The sequence below is a fragment of the Strix uralensis genome, chromosome 16 (genome assembly GCF_047716275.1).
Source record: "Strix uralensis isolate ZFMK-TIS-50842 chromosome 16, bStrUra1, whole genome shotgun sequence".
NCBI classification, from domain to species: domain Eukaryota; kingdom Metazoa; phylum Chordata; class Aves; order Strigiformes; family Strigidae; genus Strix; species Strix uralensis.
In genome coordinates this window covers 14,679,036-14,702,817 of record NC_133987.1, presented here as the reverse complement: position 1 = coordinate 14,702,817, position 23,782 = coordinate 14,679,036, and the positions used below count along the sequence as shown (strand labels likewise).

Sequence of the window (23,782 nt, the reverse complement as noted above, 5' to 3'; positions counted from 1 at the left end):
GCGGCCGCTTAACACATACTTTGTACATAAGTGGCCTAAATTCAGAAATTTGATGGGGACAGAAGAGGAATATCATATTCCATTGTAGAACATATACAGAGTTGCAGTATCCTGAAGTTATAAGAATGTTAAAGTATGTAAGAAAACACAATTATTTGTTTTAAAATCTCACATTTGTTATTCTAAGCTGAGTAGCACAACCTCAAGCTTTTAAAAATTCCTAACACTTTTTCAGCTAGAGTTGGTGTTGAAACAAACGTATGCTGTCTTTTCCCATATCACCTTTATGCATCCTTATGCTGCAATGACATTTTAACAGTGAGTTATTTTCCTCCATGCATTTATAAGTGTTTTCATTGATTTTTTAATTAATGAGGACCTTTAAACAAATACATTTCTTTCTGTAAGTTACAGAGCATGACATAAATTTACATATTGGTGATCACTTCCAGAAACCGATGTCAGGTATTAGCTATTTCATTTCATCTCTTCTGGCAGTATTTTTCTAGAATGCTTGCCTTGTCACTAACTGTGGCATATCTTCATTACAACTGTCAGGCACAGAAAAGCAGAATCACAAACATGAAGGCAAGAAAAGCTTTGATGGGTGAGAAAGAGATCAACTGAGAGAGAGTTTAAGATTGAGCTGAAACAATGGTATCATCTACTAGATACTCCTCAAGGTACAGAGAATGAGACTTTGCTCGGCCTGCTTCAGTCACAGCTGGGTAAATCATTAAGTTATTATGACTATTGTTGTAAAAAGAGTTTGCTTTTCAGGCTCATTTTTGCTTTCTTTCTGGTATTGTTTATCTATGGTTTAGAAAGAAAAATATAACATGTTTATCATCCAAACATCTACCAAATGAGTTAAGTTGATACAGTGCCAAATGGTCAGTCCAGGTAAATTTGCCCATGGGGTTAATGACTGTTCTGCAGACACAGCTCTCTGTTCTGGAAGTTCAGTGAGCTATGTAGGCAGCTCCAGGTGTTACACACTATTCTAGTTCTGAAATTTTGAATCCTTTTTGAAAAAATAATCTGGAGCATTTTAAATCGAACCCACTCTCTCTGTGTGCTTTCTGACATCTTCCTTGTGAAGTGAGGCTCTTCATTGTCATCTTCCTTTGACAGCTTCTCTCATCCCATACATTCAGTACATCTGCTCTGAGCAAGTTACCTTTTCATCTGGCATTTCTTTATGGTAAGGCTATGCTGATCCTCATCTGTGAATTGGATCTGCCAGGCTTGCTGATATTGTATACTGTAGTTTGCCAAACCTAGCTTGCTCTGACTGGTAGTGATAGCAGTGGATGCAACTTCAGACAGCTGTGGCAGCAGCAATTGATGCTATCCAGTTGTAGGTATCTAACCATAAATATGATAATGTTGTATTGCTGGACCACAGCCAGCTCTGCACTGGCTTCTGCAACACCTTTCTACAATATGAAGCACAAAAATAAGCTGATGCTCAGGGGCACTCAGATTGCATGCACTCAGACAGAAAAAAAGCTCAGGTTTGCTTTATATGGACATAGCTCCAGCTGTAAGGCCTCACCATTTTTTATATGGAAGGGGTGTCAGGAACTGTTTCAACACAAGAAGCAGCATGTTACAGTTTTAGTCCTCTGTATGATGTAAAAAAGCACTCCATGTCTTAATCAGAGGAAAGCTGGTGAGAATGACAGAGTTAGGAGCTGTCACTGATATCAAATCCATAAGAGAGAGCAAGCAGTCTGCATACCACTTGCAATTATCTCACACAGGTCAAATCTAGTGAAATTCATGGCTGCAAGTTACTATGAGAATGTTTCAAAAGGATTCTTCAGATAAGAGTGTTGATCATGAAATACTGCCTGCCAGGATTCAGTCATGCCTGTGATGTTGGACTATGACATGCATATGTTCTAGCTGTAATTTACTGGGATGATAATTAAGATTAAATCATTCCATTTCTGTTAATTTCTTCAAAGCTGAACAGACTTCTCATTAACTATATGAGAAGAGTATTCTTAAAGTTACTATCTCATGCTCACCAACTTCCAGGGTGCACTGATCTCAAACTCTATATAAATTACATGTATATGGGGAAAATAAATCCACTTCTACATGCACAGATTTCACACAGGGAAATACGCACTTAGGACTTCTCCCTTTGTAATCTGCTAGTTAGGCTCAAATTGCTTAACACCAGTGACTTTCCATCCTTGAAGCTGTGCAGTATCTTCTTTCCCAAGAGTGTTGCAAGTCATAAAGGAGGATTAATGCTGCTTTTGAACTGCATTAACTATTGTGTGGATTTTCTACTTGGAAGCTTCTAGCATACACTTAATATCATGTAAAGTAGAAATAAGAATAATTAGCAAGTAATAAATCATCTGCCAAGTTTTGAGCTTGTATTTTCCTCTATGATCTGTTCTTCTGACATATCCCGACTCTTTTCAGACTTTCCTATACAATTAATTTAGACACTACAAACCAAATGGATAACTTCTTTGATCCATGGGGAAGGGGATGTGCCATAGATTATTCTACCCTTCTTTTCTTGTTTTCCTGGCATTCCCAGCCTTTGATGACTAGATCTCACTATTTGATGATTACAGACTCTCAGAGCAACATCTCAATACTTATTTGATTTATGGATCCAAATTTCGTGCTAACAATTCCCTATAGCATTTTATTGCACTCAGTAAATAACTCTAGATTTATTGTTCTTAAAAGAGAACACGGCTAATGTAATTTTTTTTTGTCTAGCTATCTGGCACTCCCTCTAGTAACTTTTAACCCATTTGCTCCTTCTGATGTTATTGAGATCTCAAGGATGGAATGTTTCTACAGCTGTTAGGAAAACAAATGGCTGAAGGGAGACAGAGGCTGAAGTACAAACTCTGTAGCTGTTTGCTTGGTTTGTTCTGTTTGCTGATCAGTCAGTATATGTATACCAGAATGTATATCTCTGAAAAAAACAGAGAATATTATTCTTTGTCCAGACAAAATCAAGAAATGCAAAAGGAAGCTGAGGTACCGCGTATGGGTTATTGAGATGCAGAGGGGTTGGAATGGAGAGGCACAAGCCTGCCTCTTCCTGCTGAACAAACATGAGAGGTGATAAAGAGGAAAGGCCAGTGGACAGTTTGTGTAAAGCACAAAGTTACAGAGACCAGATTCTCATGGACCACTTGTCTTCCTTTTTAAAAATGTTTGGGTGATTTTGATGCTTACAAAATCTGAAAATCTTTTCCTATGCACAGAACAGATAGGTGATTCACACTTTGCAGTATAACTCTAGCTCTGTGTCTCTGGTTTCAGAGACATCTTCATCTGTGCCTCTATATCTGTAGAAATGGTGTCACCTAGGAAATAAGGTGCAGCTTGCAAATAAATATTTCAAACCAGATTTTCACAAGTAAATGTTAATGGCACTAAAACGCTAGATTATGACAATGCAAGATCATCACATTAGAAAGTGTGTCATTTGTATGTGCTTGAAAAGAATCCTGCAGCACTGGTGTTTTTTTCTCTATTGTAATTTGCTTACTCTGAGAGGAAATAAGAATAATCAATTTGCATATAGTTATTTAGAGCTCTCTATAAGAGGTGTAGGGTCACAGTCAGAAAAAGAATTAGTGAGTTAGGTAATTCTTAGGTGGGCGCATTAAATTATTAATATAATGAACAAGTCAGAGAAAGAGCTATCTTAATAATATAAATTTTATTTTATACACTTATCCTCTATAATATATCTGCTAAAATGTGGACATCTTCAAAGACGTGTAAATTAGTTTATTTTTAATATTTTTCAAGATTCAGAAGTTTCTGGTAATGGTTACTGCTTTTGCTACAAACGTTTTTATCCAGGCTTAGTCCCTGGCCTCTCTAGCATCACAGTCATACCATTGCATGATTAAGGAATAGTGGACTGGGGATCCAAGGTAAAATTTTAGTTTATTGACTTTGATGCAAGAACTTGCAGACACAAGGTAAACCCCAGACACGTAGTAGAGAATAAGGAGATGGCTGTTTTAAGTGAATTTTCCTCATTATAACTCTTAAAGAGATCTTTATTCTAGTTAAATGTCTATGCAAAAACTTTCTGCAAATGCCTTATCACACTGAGTGCAAGTTTTTTTCTGATTTTCTATAGTTTCTTGAAGATCTTTGCTGGGTACAATTATTTCCAAGAGAAACTATTCCTCTTCACATACCTCTTTTCTTAAGTGGAGGTCCTTAAGCAAGGAGGAAAAGCAAGAACCAAAGAAAAATAAAGTTTTAAAATGATGGGAAAGAAGTAATCAATCACAGATGTAAATGATGCTTAAAAAAATCCCTATAGGAGTTCATTTAACTAAGTAAACCATTTAATGGCAATTTAACTACAGAGCTATGACTAGAAACTTGAAACTGCTCTAATCAAAATGGTGGTCAGGTTTCTTTTTGACAAAGATTAAGGAATGTTCCCTCACAGTACTGCTGGCTGTTTCAGAAATTAACTTGCAACTTTAACAAGAATTTGGATTATTATAGGAGAAATGTAGTTCTCCAACCCTCCAGCTTTGGAAAAATTGAGAAATAGTTTAATCCATTATTATAAATGCAAAATACATTCTTTAAACTCGAGTTAGTCATTTGATGAGGTAGAGCAAAGCTTTGAGGAAAAAAATCGCATTCCTGATTCTTAGCCCAGCCCCCAGGAGGAATTGCTGGGAGCGTGTTGCACAGCAACTCCTTCAGGCCCTCAGATGTACAAAAAAAAAGAGCAAAAATATAGAAACCATCATCAGCTTCCTTAGTTTAACTCCTGGATGAGAATGATGCTGAAAGGACTACTTTTTCTTTTTGGAAGCTGTTTATGAAATACTGTCAGTAGGCCTCATTCTTTTTAACACATGAATGCTCAAGAATTCATCCATTAATTTGCTTCCGAATGATAGAAGCATATTGTTTTACATAGGCCAAACCCAACTGGCCAGACTAGCAGACCAGTTAGTCTGTTCTTGGCCAACTACCCCCTTGCAAGCGTGCTGACTTGGATCCCTCTGTACTTGGAAGAGCCTCAGTGAAACAAATCTCCACTGTGCTCAGTTCTCTACTCACGTAAGGTTCCAGAGGAATTTTAGACCATTTACATAAGTGAAAGCTGCCACCTGCAATTCTATTTTGTGCCAGGGTTCAGCAGTTGAGAATTCAGTACCCACACAAGCTCTCCAAGAGGCCTGTTCTGCATACTGGGGGTGACAACAGTTGTTCAACTACAGCAGCCATGCTGCCAAAGGGGAGGAGCATGGAAGAAGAGCGTGAAAGATTCCCTTTCTCCTGTGTGCCAAGGGCATGGACATTTTCCTCATTTGCAGACTTCCAAACCTTCCTGAAATCAGAACAAAAATGGAAAGTACATGTAGCTGGAAACTACTTCTAGTCTCCTGGCTTCTCAAAACATGACTCAGGAAGATTTAATTTGGTAAATTGTTTGGTAGCTTTCACTGCACTTCCCCTGACTAACTTCTATTACTCTTAGTAATGAACATGCATTTTTTCCTTCTCTAACACTGAATTCTCTAAGCTATGTCATGGTTTTTTGCGAAGCCATAAAATAAACTTCCTGCATATCCCTCTATCTCTCTCCTTATTCAAGATTAATAACAAAAACATAATTCCCCTCAATAAGATATATATGAAGTCCTAAGTGAGTTGTAGTGCCCCCTGGTAAAATCCTTGAGCCATTAAAGATGGTGAATGCTTTACTATGACTTTTGACCAATAACAATTTCATCTAATTGGCTTAAACTAGACATTACTGTAAGCACTGTCAAAATCCTACTTTTGTTGTAAGGCTCACAGACTGTGCCTACCCCCACCTCTGAATCCCATCCACTACCATTTGTAATTTATGGCTGAAAGTTAATCTTCAGCGCCCTGCTGATAAGATGAAATGCTGGTATACATTTGCCATATTTTTCTATGTTGTGGTGTTCTTTCATATGTTGTCCAGAATAGCTGACCACAGACTTTCTAAAACCACAAAAACTAGCATCATCAAACAGTATTTGTAGTCATGGAGAATCAGCTTGTTACAGGCAGCAGAAGAGACAGCAATAGGAAGCACAGTGTTTAGTATGCATGCAGAGTATGTTAAGAGAAAACAATAAAGCACTTCAAAAGTGATAAGGAATGATCAGATTAGCTCTGGAAGAGCAACTGTCTACATGGGAAAGGTTGGGGTTTTTTGTCCTGGCTAGTGCTGTAGAATGTGAAAAGCAAACTAACACACTGAGAACACTCTCCATGGTAAAAAACAGATCTGTGTTTGAGACAGTTTATTGTGGACACTTCCAGCTAAACAAATTGCTGACTCAAATAGTGTCCATATTTTGTCACGCACACTCTCTTTTGTATATGGTCGTGTATGTGTATAAATAACTATTTATCAAATGTGTATTTCCTTTAATTGGTAAGGAGTGGATGGCAAAAGACAATTGGATTATTTTGGATTATGTTACAAATTCAGAAGTATAGTTATAGCCTTAAGCTTGGGTGCACAGACATTTTTCTTAAATGTATGAGTTAGAACCCTTACTGCAGGGTTCTTAAAAGCTACTTAAATGTGGTAACTAAAAATTAAAGATTAAATTTATTAATATACCTAAGAAAACATTAAAATCCACATTTTAATCATCTAGGAATGATTATCAATGTAGTTTTGTATCACAGTTCCAGAGATTTTTTTTCAACTATTTTTTCTATTACAAAAGTCAACAACAAAGCTATTTCATAAATATTAAACACACTCATTTCCCTTCTTGACTTTAACTTATGATAATAAAACTGGAGTCAGAGGCAATGTGTACATTTCAAGGAAAGCTATGATGTAAAGCAGAGAACATAGAACAAAGGTATTGAAAATCATTTGTGATTGAAACTGTAGACTGAAATTCACAAAAGTATCTCTCACTGAACAGCATATCACAATTGCCTCATAATAGTGGGATGTGTATTCATAAACTTTTTAATGTATGCAGCCAACCTCTTCTACTTTATTTTGTAACCACTGTACTAATTCTGCTTGGCAAAGTTGGTATGACTGATTAAAAAATGAAGAGGGAAGTAATTTTACAAAATTATAAATTTCTGATAAGAGCATTTTAACATCTAAAATATAGTATCAAAGATTCACACAGCCAGAGTGATGAAAGATGTGTATGTTTAGCTGTGGATATATCGGTTTGCAATAGTTAATGCTTGTGCCTGAATGCATGAACAGAAACTGATGTATTAATGAATTTATGTTTTTATCATTTGTGTTACAAATCTATGATTTTTGAGACAAAATAGGAGGGTGGGAGTTAATGGATTTAGAGAGGTGATTAAGCTATAAGTCAACAGTTAAAAACAATATTGTTTTGGCATGGAAAAGGCGAGTGTAGTTTGTCTGTGTGATGGTGTTGGCAAACCAACAGTGAAAGCAAAAGGTACTTTTTGTTTGCCTTTCAATGAGGTGACTCATGCCATATTAGAAAAAAAAAAAGGTATCTCAGTCTCTATCCTCTTCATTTTAAGGAGCTAAAATCTGGCAGAATATAATCATAAAAAGGTTGTGTTGTTGGGAGGTTTTTTTCAAAACATGATTCCTATTAGTTTGGCAATGTTTCCTATACCAGTTTTTGACATGAAGAGTCCCAGTGACATGAAAGATTGTAACAGGCATGAAGCACTGATGATTGATCTTACTGACAATTGTGGTTAATAGTGGGAATATTTTGCAATAGATAGTATTCTCAGTGTTGAATAATATTATTCAGTGTACCTGTCCAAAGACAAAATACAATTTTAGATATTAAATCGAGTTCCTCAATTCATTTGAATTGAATTCCTCATTTTATTAATGAGGAATAGCACCTCATTAATAAAATTTAATTGGTAAAACTTAGATTGCAAAGTGCCCAAGCAATAGAGGATGCTTATTCTTCTAAGCATTGCCTTTATTTTCAGGTGAGTATTTGATATCAGTATCTAATAACAAACACCTGTGGAACTAAACACTATTAAATAATTATGCTGATAGTACGGAAGGAAAAGTGGAATCACAAGGAAAACACATAACTATTTTCCAAAGCCAAACCACATCTAGATATTGAACTTTTCATCTTATAGATGGTAAATACATCCCTGTACTATTGGGCAATATTTCAAAGTACTTTGATCTGCACCACAATGACAGCAAAATGAGTCTCATCCTTTATATCTGCTTTTCAAGTCTGCTGTTGTGTGACTCAAAGCTGCCTATGTAACAGTCTAATACAGCAATGCTGTCTTCTGTCATGACAATAATTTTTATTTTATTGAATAATCATGCAGCCTTTTACACTTTTAAACAAAGTGTAAAACTATATTCCAAATAATTTTTATTACCATAATGTTAATTATTGCTGCTAAAGGATAATGTCAGTGTTTAACAATTTCTTCCAAATACATTTTACATTGATAAATATTTTTATTAAGATATGTCAAATTTATCTAAATTAAAAGCTGACTAGAAGTAAATGATAGGATGCAAGGCAGTAATCTAATCTAATTGGTCTTATTGTACAATAAATGAAGAAAGCGAAAACTTCATTGTTCAGTCCTAATGGAAGTGGTTATATGGAGCAGACCTTATGAAGACCTATGCAATATGGTTCAAAACATATTCCACTGACTAAAACTGCAGGTCGGATGCATAAGATTCTCATAGAGTTTCCAATAAAACCACATCCAACAAGAAATATTTTAGAATAAAGAGGAGACCCATTAAACATACATAATGTTGTTAACTGGAGTTTTACTTGATTATAGACCCAGGATGCAATCCCTCAGTCCTTGTTCATGCAAAATTTTGTGTTTACTATCTGCGTTAGCTTTTTTTTTGTCAGATTAAGCCAACAGGATGATTCCAAAGGCATGGAATTAATTGTATGGTAGGAGCATTGCTAGAGTTCTGACATATTACACTTGGTGAAGACTGGTGTAGTCATAAATAAAAAGCTATTGGGTATGATATATATTGACGTTTTAAAAATCATCTTGTTTTCTAAAAAAAATTGCTTGATGAAATGTACAACAATCAATGACAAATGAGATATTTAATTTGGTTTACTTTTTGTCTTTCCTAAACAAACTCAGAAGCTCTCATTCTCAGGTTGTAATTAACTTCCTTGAAAATATTCATTGGTGTTTCAAGAAGTTTCATGGCATCTTCTCATAAATCAGCATCATGCATCTGAATTAAAATCTGAATGTAAATTAGAAACATTTTTCATATTAATGATTGTGAGGCTAAACACACATTCAGAACTGATTAAACATTACTGTCTTACAGTGACTGCCTTGCAAGAGAAATGCATCTTCAGACTCAAAGTTTACATGGGAAATTTTGTTTCCAGCATGGAAGTTTTGGAGCTCTGGAATGCACTTCTACAGCTGTAATTATATTAACAAAAATTCTGTCACCAATTTGCTAATGCTTTGAAGTTCTACTGGTAGCATAATTTAAGTTGAAGTTAGTATCTAGAAATTAAAGTGGTTTCAAAAGTGGTCTCAAGATAGCTGTGACAAAGCAGCTTGCAGCTTTTAACCTCAAAAAAATTGTATTTAAAAAATACAGTATTTCTTTTGACATAGCTGGTGATGGTACTTTTTCTTGGATAATTAGTTTTGTAAAGTGTACAATTTAAATGTGGAATTTGTCTTCCTTGTTGTATATTACAATCAAATGTAATAAGTAGCCCTCCAGCAGGGTTAACTTAAGTCTACTACCTTTTAGCTCAGGAATTTAATCTAATTTATCAGATTTTTTGGAAGAGTGTTAAGGTGCTTCCTGGACAGATCATAGAAACCCCAGTAAAATGAGTTTTTGCGTAGTGGAAGTGAAGACTAAGGCTTTAAATGGAAACAAATTCCCAATACGTACTAACTACAGTTCCTTCCCTCTGTCATAGCACTGTAGTTTCTTGCAAGCTAAGTATGTCCTCCAATTAGTCTAGCCATTTTATTCTCCCTCATTCTTCACTGTCTGGGAGCACTCCATCAGCAGTACTTCTTCACTTCTGTTACTGTTCTAAAACTATCTTTTTCTTGGCTGAAAACTTAACTAGTGTTGTCCATCTTTTCATTCATAAAACATGGCTGGAACCCTGGCCTTCCAAGTGAGGAGGCAAATAGCCAATTAAAGTTTATGAAGAACATAGTCCAATTCCTCTGGGCTAGACCTATGCATATAGCCACATCTGAAAAAAAAAGCATTTTACTGTAATCACACAACCTAGATAACCAATGAGGCCAAACATACAGTTATTTGCTCAGTCCTTTGGATTTTGCAGCCCCCTGTCTGAACAAGGTTTTTGGTAGAACTTCAAGGTCCCTGTCACCAGTATTGTTACAGTAATACCTGCACATTCTCAATAACTACTTCTTCAATATTATGCAATTCATTGTCCAACAGTTACTGTGTAAGTAAATTAGCTATCATGTTTTATATACTCCAAGAGCTTTGCATTTCAAAGAATAGTACTTCTCTTTACTACAGTTTCGGAATATTTCTGTATGCTTGTTTCCAATGAGCAACAGTAGGAATTTTATTTAAGCAATGTGATACAATTAATCATCTGATATAAACACGTTTATGTATGTTAAACATAAAAATAATTAGTTTGCCAAAGACGACTGTATTCAACAACAACAAAAAACATATTTACTGGGGATGAAAGAGACTGCAAAAAAATCTTGCAAATTCTAACTGTATTTTCACAGTGTCAAACTAGTGAGTTTCTCTCACTGGAAAACAGAGGCTGAGCTTCTATTTACAGAAAAGGCGGAAAGCACAGGAATACACAATACAGAACTCTTATTCTAATATGTGACAACTTCAGAAAACACCCCCCCTATTTAAATGCTTACTGTCTCAACGCAGAAACAAAGAAATAGCAAAAGTTAACTTATGATACGGCACCAGTTACAGAAATGTCTTAGCTTTGTTTTCAGCATTAGCATTTGTAGTCAGTAAGTATCCAGGACAACTGACAATCAAATGCAGCAACAAACATATTATTCCCTTGCATATATTTAAGAAGAGAAAAAGTCATTTAAATCACATGCTGCAAATCCTTGGCCAGTATTAAAATTGGCCATTTGATACAGTGCAACACTTCCTTCTTTGAGTGGTGTGTTTACAATTCACTTCTCTTTTTAAATGGTAAATTCAAAATGAAGAAATAATCCATACATGTCAAACTAACTAAAAGCTAGCATTTTTCATCTTAAAACCTCCATAGTCTAGAATTGGCTTCCCTTTAAAGTCACCTTTATATTGGGAGTCTGCATAAATGCTTTATATATACTAGTGCAAGGCTAGTTATTCTTGAGGAGACAGTAGTGGAGCTTTTACTGATCATTAGGAAAAGTGACTGTGGATTGCACTTAAGTATTTGTTTCACTGCTATCATAGATTATGAGTTAGAAATAATAGCAATAATCATGTTTCAGAAATGAGGATGTAGCTTCAAAGCCTTCTAACTGCCACTGCACCAGTGTTATAATCCCAGCAAGTTAAATAAACTGCTTACTTCTAACACAATAGGTAGAAAGAAAAAAATAAAAAAAAAAAAAGAAGAAAAAAGAAAATATTGAATGCTGGTGCTTTCTTAAGATTCATGAAAGTCAGAGATGAACAAAACAACTCAAACTCTGCAGGAAGATTTGCTTTTTGTTTTATGTTTTTAACATAACTTTTAAATGTCCTTTTTTAAATTTTATTTTATTTAACATTCCATGTTAGAAAACTTGAATGCTGTGATTCTTGGTAGACATTTGCTGCTTGTTTACAAAGCACCACTACATTCTAATGTGCTTGAATGAAGGGAAAAAACAGAAAAGTAATCATTAGTAAAGCACAGTACTGGAAGAAAATTATGAGAACTAACAATCACTAAGGACAAAATAGCTTTTACTAAAAAGCATCTAGGTTGTCTGGATTCACATAGCCAAAGTAAAAACCTGTGTTTTTCCAGAACATCTAATATGTCTGTTCTTTTCTGAATACCAGAAAAGAAGGGACAAGAAACTGAGTAAACTGCAAGATGCTGAAAAGAGATCTCTACTTTTGGCCTTCCATTGGACTGCAAGTTTTGGCAAATAGCTGTGCTAGCTGCAAGCAACTTAGGAAATCTTTGTCCTCTGGTAACAAACAGTCCAGAAACAAAAACACACTCATTTTCAGTGTCAGAGATCATGCAAAGTTTGTCATTTTGACAGAGCTTCCCTTCATAAATCACTTTCAGAATGGGTTGGCAGCATCAGCAAAATGTTTTCAAGAGGGCAGAAAGAGCAAATGAGCGTTCAAATTAAAACATTTTTAATAATGTTTTGCCTTCAATAGTTTGCCTTCAGTATTCTGAAAGACACAATGCGGAAGGGGTACATAATGTCTAAGAAATTCATCCTGCCCTATTCATATCTATGGACCAATGTGAAAAGTACATCAGTCTCAAATTTTTAAGTCTCATTTGGAGATGGCCAGTAGATTGAAAGTGGTAATTTAGAAAAGAAAACTTTAAAAATACACCTCAAAGTGTCTGATGCTATAATTTTGTACCATTTCATTTGCTCTATATAAGTAAAGATCTGGAATAGAATTTCTACAAAAGCTGTAATTCACTGTGGTTTATTTGCTTGTAAAAATACCCAAAAAAAGCCTGTCACTTTTCCAGCACTAGTAGTAGGTAATGCTGCACTGACAGAGTTTCTGCAAGTAACATCCACTCTTGTAGTGTTTCAGAACTCCACCATAAAATTTCAAATTGCTAAAATACTGGACTTGGAAAATGTATCTTAATAACTTTTCTGTATAAAGATTTTTTTTTCTCCAACATAAATGCACATGCTCTCAACAGACTTTAACCATTTGTGATGTTCTGGCTAATTCTAGTAGGACATTTAGTCATGTTTTAGATGAGTTTATGAGAGAATATAATGGTAACAAATACAGAATAATGATCTACTTCCTATGAAGTAGATCTGTGTAATATCGGTTATAGAATGCTTTGAGTAATTTCACCACTTGAAGGTGTGCATTGAATGATCTGAAATGATTGACTTAATCCATAAATTTGATTAAAAGACTGAAACAGTTACCATCATAGCTGCTTGCTTCTGAGATTTCCATCTGTAGCAGGAATGCCTGAGCTGCATATGAAGCAGTCTTGGGACTGCCCCAATTCATTACCCAATGGATTAAGATAGCTCCAAAGTAGCACTAGTGCTTCTGTGTTGTAGATTGTAGTGGTGCAAGAGCTGTTTCACTTACAATTCTTCCACCTGTTCCAGAGGGCCAAATTCTGAGACAGAGATGGTAGGGATGTCTGGGGTCATCGTAAGCCAAGATCCTAAGGTACTATTAAATGTTTGGTCTTTTCTTTGTTAATGCAGTAACTATGTGGCTCTGAGTTGCATTTCTGTGCAAGAGTTTATAGAAGCAATGCTTAAATCTGAATTCAAATCCAAGAAACAATGAGTTTAAAGACCTGCTGTGCTATGTCTTATATTGTAGTATACAAAGAGTTTTAACCAAAATATCTCAGTGTGATGATTATAAAAATCTAGACACAATCAATATAGTAAGAATCTCTTTACTTTCTGGCTCCTTCACTGACTGGGATTCTAAATAAACGTTTCATGTATGAGAGAAAATAAGGATTTGTACCCTAACTTCAATACCCTTTGGCATCTTTCTTCTTGCAAACATGGTCACAGGAAGGATCAGAGATCAGCAAAGAGCTAATACACAGAGCAAAGAGAGATATAGGCATATTCCCATCCTCCTTAAACCTTCAGAAGTTCACCACCTCAGCTCCAGGGGCTAGAGCACCTTTGATTGAGAGAGAAGCATAAGTTCCCCTCCAGAAGTGGTGTGTTTTTACACAATTAGGGATGAAATGCTGCAGTATGTATGTACTTCCCCCTCTGCAGTGTAGAACTGCACAGGCCCAGGTGGAAGTACTTTGCTGGAGAGCAGTGCAGACAGATTAGGTGTCACACTTCACTATATGTGGTATCTTTATTAGAGGTCACAGCTTTAATTCTGTCCTATTACTCTGTAACAATGTGCATAAGAAATCACAGTCAGCCTCTACCACAAAACAAGTATCAGGAGTGCATGCAGCATATGAGTCTGTGCTCTCTCCCATTGTCTTTACACCCTTCCCACAAAAGAAAGCAGTAAAATCTCACAATAACTACACAGTGCTGTCCAAATAAAACTCATTGCAAACTCATAAGCAAATTTTCTGCCTTCTATAATTACAGAAAGATAAGGTAAAGACTAGTACATATACTTAAATGTTTCAAAATCCAAATACCAATGCAGTAAAAGTATATTTGCAGTACAATGCAGATCTACATTGATCTACAGCACAGAGTAAAGCTATCCACTTCCTAACACTCTAAACCTTCCTGAATTATACCCTTTTCTTTAATAAATATATTGAACTTGAATTTTTAAATATAGTTTCTATAATTTGTATGCATGTGTATATATATGTATATTTAAGATATGGATGAATAAAAAATACATAAATATATACCCAAATTAAAATTGCAATGCAACTGTTCATCACAAAAGGAAAATGTCTCTGAGCATAAGAAAGATCTGTACTGTGGTCTAATACAAGACTAAGAAATAAGTTGCCTAGGACTTCAAAACCACTTGAAATGTCACCATATTTCCTCTGAAATTCCAAGGTGCACTTTTTTCTTGCCTTCAATAACATAAACACATAATAGCAGTTACAGAATAAAAACATTTAAAACTTAATAATCTTCCTCTCACCTTTCTCTTAGCAAGAAGAAAAAATATGAGAAAGTGAAAACCACATACAACTTGATGTTCTCCAGGAAAGTATTTAACTATTTCACTAGCGGAGATGATCTAACAGCCTAATGAGACCGCTTATTGGATGTTACAGCCCTATGAAACATCTTGTTAAATCCTGCTGTAAGCTTAACTATTCATATTTTGGTATAACAAAACATAGATTAAAGCATAGCTTGATGAGCTGAGCAAAAACACTAGGTAGGAGGAGACCAAGACACAAAACCAATATTAGTCAACCAAGGTCATTAATTAAAAATAAATATAACTAATTTTTCTATTCAAAATGTCTTTCTCTTAGTGTTGCACTATTTGCACTAGGGATTCCTAATTATTTCTAATTCTGAAATTAAAAATATTTCTAATTCGCAAGAACCCATGTACTGTTGATCCTCATTTGACATCCAGCAATATTTGTTTCATAATGCTCATTTTAGTGCCAGCATTCTAAATATTGATGAAGTTATAATGCAACTTACGTAAATTATTTGGAGGAGGTCTTGTCTCCATATTTTCATAATGTTGCACATGTACTACAATGTTTAGATCTCTTTCCATATGATCTGTTGTACAGGGACCTTGAGGTCGCATAACATCAGCAAGAGCCCTGAAAACCAAACAAAATCAGAATGAACCTACAAAATCAGAATGAACCTGCAAAATCTGTAAGGCATTACCAATATATTCAAGGGTTTTTTTAGTCTGAGGTGCAGTCCGTCATACTGTCTGCTGGAGAAACCAGCTCCATTCACAGCAAAATCAGGGAATCAGATTCATTGTGAGACTTCTTTGCACCTAAGGCTCCGTTTAGGTTGTCTTTGACAGTGTGCTAGCAGTAATACGCAGAAACACATTAAGTTCTTTAGCTGTCTTGGCTTTGTAGGAATGTAATTTAAGCTTGTTGAGACTTGTAGAGTTCTGCCATTGCATGTGCTCAGTAACATTGTCACCTTGGTTAAGCTGGGCACCTCAACATGTAGCCCCTGTCTACAGTTTTCACAAATTAGTTATCTTTACACCTAGGTTACCAGCAGGGCCTGACAAAGTAAATTCTCACACATGCCTTTGCACAGAGCACCACACAACACAGTGGCCTTGGCCATTTTCATTCAAAAATTACACCAAAGTTGAAAGGTCACATGATTTTTGTGTAGAAATCCAGTAGGCATATTACTCTTCATGATCAGGGATTTAAGCTTTTCCCATCCAGAAGGAGAGAACAAAAATGTCTTTTCTAACTTCTATGAGTGTCCTAGTCATTAACATGGAGCGAGCACAGGAACACTTCTTGCTGCTTTGAAGCCAGTTCAGAAACAGGATGAAAGCTTTGTGCTAGCAAAGAGGGAGCTAGCAAAAGGATTCCTAACAGTTAGGCCAGGCCCAACCTGATGCTGGTTGTGGACTTTTTCTGCAGAGCTGCGGGCAATAACTATCTCTGAAAGGGAGACAGATTCATCCTGCTCTGGTGTATTTTCTAAGGACTAGTTTCACTGCCAAGTGTCCCGCCGAGTGTAAGTCCATTCTTAGGCACACAGATAAGCACACACACCTATATCAGCCCTGTGGACCCAAGAGTTAGTGACTAAGTTTTAAGCTCTGAAACTCTCAGCATGGCAACATCTGTCATTCTGGGCTATGGAGTTTTACTGCTGACTTCTGTAGGAGCAGGATTAGCCCTTAGGTATATGCCATACAGCTACCTGCTGAACTACTGTGCCATAAAAAATAATTGGCCCACCTGCAGAAGCTGTTGCCTTAGGCAAAGGAAAGTTATGGTATGTGTTACCAGCGGCCTCAGGGTTCAATGCAAGTCTTTTCCATTCAAGTCAGTGCATCACTGACCATTATTTGCCTCTCTTGTTTTACTAGTTTTAATTTTTGTGTACTTTGAGCTATTTTTTTTAAGGGAATGGATGCATTTTCTGGGCACTGGGCCCAGTTTAGTTTAATTTTCAGCAAAATTATATAGCATCCCAGATACTGCATCAAGAAAGACTGGTTTATAAATTAATAAATAAATAAAAATAAGCACATTCACTGGTGAAAGCCATGGCAAGTGCCATCTAGCTCCTCCATTGTACTTTTGTGAAATGATGATTTCTTGATCAAGAAGCACTGTACTTCTAAATATTAAAAGGTAGCTTCATTTAAGTTACAGAGAGAGAGGAATCCTGAGCTGGATCTTGCTTTCAGATTGCAGGAACATTGCTTTGGTACACAGCTGAACAATACTGAGGTTTCATTGTGTTTATGGCTAGCGTTATATTATTAAAATATTAGTTGCAGTTGTGATCAACATGTTACAGAATACTCTGTTGATCCTGTAAAAGGTCAGAAGACAGTAACCAAATGATTAATGGTATCAGAGCTATGCTCCTATTTGAAGCAATGCTTATACAGCAGAAATAGCAGAGCTGGCCTACATAGCAGAATAATAAAAATTCAGTAGAAGAGATCTCACAAAAGTATGTAGAAAATGATGCAAAAGGAAAGCATTATATTGCAAATCATAGTTTAAAATAAGTGGGGACCAAAACCATTAATATCTAGTCAATTATGCAAATATCTCTTGTATAGAAAATTATAGGAAATTATTGACATCACTATTAATTCTAAATCCAGAGGCAGCTGGACACATTTCTGGGAAGGGAAGGAAAGAAAAGCAAATGAAAGTTCTTAACTTCAATGTGGAAGTTAAAACTGTGAGAGCTTGTAATACATGGATTAGTGTTTCCCAACTCTGTGAGAGCGGGTTTTCAGAAATGCTTTCCTCATTGCCCTTAATCTGATGGTAAATATTGTTCACTGTGGACTTTAAATAACACCCCGTATGATAGCAGATTAACGACTGCCTGTCTGTGAAAATGCCAACTGTTTTCTACCATTTTAGGGTGGCTTTTTTAAAATGGGTTTTAAGGAATTAGCTGTCCAACTCCTACTATATTAAGAAAAAAGGAACTACTCACCATCAAGTTCTATTTTTAACAACACAGCACGTATGTTTATACCATTAGCCAAAGTTGAACAATCTTCTCAGGGCAGAATAGCTCATATAATAAAGAGCTTGTCCTTATCTTCCACTGATGTCAGGGAGAGTTAAAAATGTGTAGCGGCTTGTATCACTGAAGTACAAAGGAAATGCTGTACCTGCATTTTGTTCTTTTAGGGATTTGCCGATATAATGAAACGGATAAAGGGAGGTTTGTGCCCCAGTATGTAACAAAATCCTTGAACAGACATTTGCTTCGAAAAATTCCACATAGACCAACAGACTGTTAAAACATGTTCATGCATTTTTCTCACCTGAATATCATCATATAGATTTTGTTCATTACCTGAAGAAATTGTTAGAGTGAGTCCCACTGAAAAATTATATATACATAGAGAGTCTTTATCTCACCTTTGCTATACTGAAGGATTTTTTAAGGAAATGCAAAATACAAGATAGCCTTCTAATCGGGTAGTGATATCATTTGGTCTTGTGTATTGATATTGATTGCAGTACCTCAAAAGTGGAGAAATGCTACCTAGATAGGAGTTTGTGGCCCAGAACTATCCAAGTATCACAAAACTTCAGCATTTTTGTTGCTGTAAGATTTTTCTCTTTGGATATGTAATACTATTTTTGGGTGTTATAAAGCATGTGGAGCCAGGCATTTCCCTTATGGGTACAAGCTTGAAGAAGCTGAAACACAGGTTATTTCATGAAAGGTCACTTGTCAATATTTTGCCTCTAAAACTGGGTCAAAACCCATAAGGGAAATAATTTCACACATAGGATTCGGGATTTTGGCAAGTCGGACTATTTTTGGCCCCAGGTACATGCCTTTTCAATGATCAACAAAAGACTTAACTCATGAGCTCAGCACAGTATGAAGGAAGAAAGAACTCAGATGGTTCACAATATTTGGAAAGCTGCTAACATACTCAGAAGGACTGCTTCAAAAAAACAGGGGCTATAGCATACAAACATGATTGTAAATATTGTCCTTTCAGTTCTTGGTTTCTTTGCACGTTTTCCACAAGGACTAGGGAAGAAGACAAAGGTGTAGTTTTATTTACAGAAAAGTCTCCTTGATGAAACAGAAGTAAAACTTTTGCCTTTTCTACTCATTTTCAAGAGAGGATTCTCCACTTTAACTGGTGGAGCCTGGAAGTCCCATTGATGTAGTCTTAAGCAGCAAGAACATGCTGCCCTCACATGCCTTAACAGAGCTTTTAGGTCTGCTTCATGAGGCAGATCAATTCTGTTTCTTTTTAGGCACAATACTGCCACATTCATTCCCTTTGCCATATCTGATAACATACACCATCTTATTCCCTTATTCTCTTAGAAAGCAGGAGGGTAAAGGAAGAGTTACGCTGTTTGGATACTACTATTATTGCTTAGTTCTTGGAGATTGTAGCTGAAGGGAATATTTATCTCCTTTTAATGTCAAGTAACAAATTTAAAAATTAGAAGAATGATATAAACAAAACTTTATCATATGATGTCTAAAATGAAATATGCCATGTAGTCTTAATACTGTACTCCCCTCTTCATTTTCATCTTCCAGATTTACAGTTCCATGCCAACAGTAAGAGTGTTTTACTGAAAAGCACTGATCTAACAAGAAAGAAAATGTCACCAATGCCACACTTGGCCTTTTCTCTCAAAACAAAAGGAAGTAACAAGCTCTCTAAAAAAGGACAAATTTTGACTTTTTTCCTAAAAAGACTTGCCCAATAGAGATTTTTTCCTATAGATTGTTCTCACTAAATAAATACATTTCTCAGATGCTTTTTCATTATCAAATATTTCAGGAAAATTCAGTGAAATTAATGGAGTGTTCTTGGTTTGTGTTGGTATAGCAGTAAACAAAATGTAATGAAAGGCAACTGTACAGAAACTATGCTCACCAAGCCTCTGAAGTTTCCTTTATTAACATCGTACCACACTTACACACACCAATGTCTTACTTCAACAGCAGATACATTGACTGCTAGACGAAATAATGCAAGGAATTAGTAAGTGTGGCACAGTTTTCTTCCTATTTATAATTCAGTGTTCTTATTCCCATGTGTCAGGTCTCTGTTCATATTTTAAAATATTTTTAGTAAATCAAAAATGGAAATATATAATTTACACCAGTTGTATTCTCTTCACCTTTTTAAAAAAATCAGCCCTCATAAAAAAAGATCAGTTTACATTATGCATTGTCTTTTTTGTTAAGCAGTACCATCCCTTCCATAGGTCATTTTGTCATAGGAATGAAGAGGATTCAAGTGTTTCATGTAGCCACTGGCTAGGAAAGGAAAGAAGCCAATCTTAGCTAAGGAAATAGATGACAAATCAGCCTCTGTATGTTTCTTGCTGCCAGCCAAAATGGAGTAACACTTAGTACTTTTTGTTTGGCCTACCTAACACTCTCAATGCATTATACTTTTGCTTATTAATACGGTTCAACACAGAAAAAAAACATAAGAAGTGTTCTTTTTGGGTTTCTTTTCATGATATTGTAGTGATGAGTGTTATAAAAGAAGGTGAATATGAATATAGGCTACATATTATTTTTAATTGTTGGTACTATTAACTGTTTAAACAGATAAATTATTTCTTAAGCACTGCAACCTTTTTTTCAGAACATTACTAGCGTAAAATGAGCTAGGATGGAATATTTCAGCTAAACACACATTTGAGGACAAAGAGGTTACTTCAATTCTTCACTCAATGAACAGATTTTTAGATTGCCAAAGGGATTTAAAAATCTAATTCCTTTTCAAATTAATTTTCAAATTAATTTAAATCAAAGTAATAGGAGTGTGAGAACTTTTTTTAAAAAAAAGCTATAGTGCTGCTTTTTCAGAACATGACTAGCTATTATGTGTACTGAGTGGGTGACTGTTTTTCCATGTGATCATGACTTTCCAAGTTTCTATATAATCCTGTCTTGAACATTTTCATGGCAAGAAAAGTACAAGATCTCAGACACTGTTAAGTAATCGGGGTAACAGATGACCTTTTCTAAGAACCACTTCAAAAACCTAATCTTTAGGCATACATGACTGAAGGATTTCTGAATGATTTTCCAATCCCCTATAATTCTATTTCCATAAACTAAAACAGAATATCCTTTCTGAATACTTCACACCTGTACTTTAGGCAGCAAATATTTCTACTAGTAGAAATAGGACCTATTTAAGCCATATATAGGCAGGGATGGCTACAACTTCACTCTGTCCTGGTTTTCGTAACTGCTACAAGCCTTCCCTTTTTGCCTGCATGAAGACGCTACAGAAAGAGGCTGAAGCAAGGGAGAGCTTTTTCCAAACAAGTGCTGTAGTTTAAGAGTAAGATTTAAAAAAGAAATTGGGACTCATGTATTCCTTTTCCCAATTACTAGTTGAGAATATTCAAAATGTCTAAAAGATTATTATACCTTGCTCCACAAAAAACATCTTTCAGAAGTATCACTGACACATAGTGTTAAGTTGACCAAAATTTCTGCAGCGTGCTTTGATCCTCAGTAGTAAAAGCGTATCCATATCAGCCAGTTTATAAATAGCAAATAATTGCTAGTGAACTGGTGATGCATTTGCAGGAGTATTTTTGTGGCTTTCTCTGTTCATTTCAGGATAAGCTGTGAATCAAAAAGTCATGCAGAAACTTCAGTAAAATATAAGGCTCCAGGTGTTGAGTTGATCTGTTGGACTGTCTTTCAAAGGATGACTCTTCATCTAAGCTTTAAAGATTGTGAACTACACCATTGCCAGTCAGGGCAAGAGGAAGCTTTCTGACATGCTGCACGTCCAGTAGGAGGTATCCTTTTAATTGCATTTCATCACTGACGTTGCCCAATATGCTGGAATCTATTTAGACTCTTTAATGGAGCTGTTTGCCTTTTTTAATGCCTTTCCCCCATCTGCTTTACTTTCATGTGCCTGGGATTAGCATAAAGAATCAGACAGACTGCAAACTTGACAAATGTGTTATGCCTTGATTTTGAACTGCTGTGACAATCTGGGTTTGGAATATGTTGTTAAAGCCATTGGGCTCTGTCCTGAGTTGCCCACCTGCCTATCCACCACTAGGCAGCCAGTATCTGGAGTAGACAGTACACAGCATGCCTAACTCGAGGTGGGGGAGGTTCTCTTCGATATAACTCAGCCATTACACTGTGGATTCAGAGTATAACACACACACATATGGATGAGACAATACTTTCATATACCATTTTTTTACCTCTCACAGTAAGAGAAAAAATGCTAAGACATTTTACAATAGCTTTTCCTTTTTGTGTCTCACTCTTCCCTTCCACCCTGGCTCATTTTCACAGCTCAGACATTTTACAAATAGCTCACACACTTGCAGGGGTTGGGGGAGTATAGGGAAGGTCCTGCCAAAACAATTTTGCAGCTGGAGAGGGAGGGTGAGATGACATTTGTTTACATCCTTCTGTTGAGAAGTAAAAACATTTTCCAAGCTTTGAAACAGTTGGAAGAGGGAACCCATCAGGCTTTCTATAATTCAGTGTTGCTGGTTTCAGGATTTTTTTGTTTTCCTATTCATGCACAGTATATCCGGGAACACTTGCTGGATCTTGTTGGGGAGGGGGTCAGACACTGCAGATAAAAATGGACTACTGTCTGTGCAGATTCCACAATTATTTCTAGTCTTCCTCAGTATGCATGTACTTTGATAACCTGGGCTTGGGGGACCACAGGAGCTCTGCTCACCAAAGTTGGTCTCTCTCAGTTGCCTTGCAGGGGAATGTAGACTGCCTGGCAGGAGTTGTTTGTTTAGCAGGAACACATGGGCTCCTCTCTCCTCTTCAGGGGCAGGGGAGGAGGTAGGGGGGAAGGGGACCCTGCTGCCTGGCACTCAGCCTTACCTGGACATGTGCTCCCGCTGGGGTCTGTGCGCCTTCTCCAGCCCTAGTTTGGTGAAGATCCCCACCAGCACCATGACTGCCACAACCCCACAGATGATGTAGACAATGAGGTTGGTTTTATCCCTGGTAGGGTCATGCAGAGGGTCGTCTATGCGGGAAGGAGGCTTCCCAGTGTTCATCCACAACGGCGTCTCATAGTTTGTGCAGGTGCTTTGATCCAGCCTTGTCTTCTTGAACTTGCAGCAAAACCTGAAGCCACAAGTGCCACAGCAGAAGATGAACTCCCCAGAGCTGCAGTTAAAGGGGGGGTCCCACTGCCCCATCACGTCAAAGTAGCCCCTGCAGAAGTCCGGGGTGGGAGGTGGCTCGGAGGGATCTAGCTGTTCCCCAAGGCTGGAGTGGTTTCCTCCTGAGAGCACCACGAAGCTCCCCAGCTGCTGGCCAGCCTTCTCCTGAGCCCGACACACCAGCGTGAGAAGGTCCGCCACCAAGTAGCCGAAGAGCAGCCGAATAAAGCCTTCCATTCTGCCTGCCAGCCCCGGCTCAGCGCTGCTGCTGCCGCCGCCGCCGCCGCCGCTCGAGCTGCTGGATGCTGCGCTGCGCCAGGAGCTGAACATAAAGGGGCTCCGTCAGGGGCCGGGCGTCCGCTCAGCCCGCGCTCGCCTTCAGCACCACGGACAGCCCCCCGCGGGCCGGGCCGGGCCAGGGCCGCCGCCCCCCCCGCAGTGCCCGCCGCCCCCCGCGCAGTGCCCGCCGCCCCTCTCGCCGCTCCGGAGGAGCGAGAGCGCGGCACTTGTGGAGTGGAGTGCGCGGGAGAGGGAGCGCGCGGGAGGAGGAGGAGGAGGAGGAGGGGGACCGAGGGGTGGAGGTGGCGGTGGGAGTGCGGGGCACCGCGCTGCGCGGCGGGCTGGGGAGAGGGGCGTGGAGGGGGCCACGAAGCGGGAGGGGTGAGGCGAGGGCGCTGCAGGGGCGGGAAGGAGGAGAGAGGGCGAGCGAGGAGCCTCCCCGCGCTGCC

General features: G+C 37.4%; 1 protein-coding gene across 1 annotated transcript in view; it reads right to left on the bottom strand.

Annotated features, from left to right (window-relative positions):
* The window catches only part of SHISA9 (shisa family member 9), a 199,602-nt gene extending 176,218 nt beyond the window's left edge, over window positions 1-23,384 (bottom strand). Inside the window, exons 1-2 of the mRNA XM_074886107.1 lie at window positions 22,768-23,384; window positions 15,376-15,503 (exon numbers count right to left, since the gene is read on the bottom strand). Of these exons, the coding sequence (XP_074742208.1) occupies window positions 15,376-15,503; window positions 22,768-23,384 (745 nt within the window). The remainder of the gene's footprint in view (window positions 1-15,375; window positions 15,504-22,767) is intronic.
* Between the last annotated feature and the right edge of the window lie 398 nt (window positions 23,385-23,782).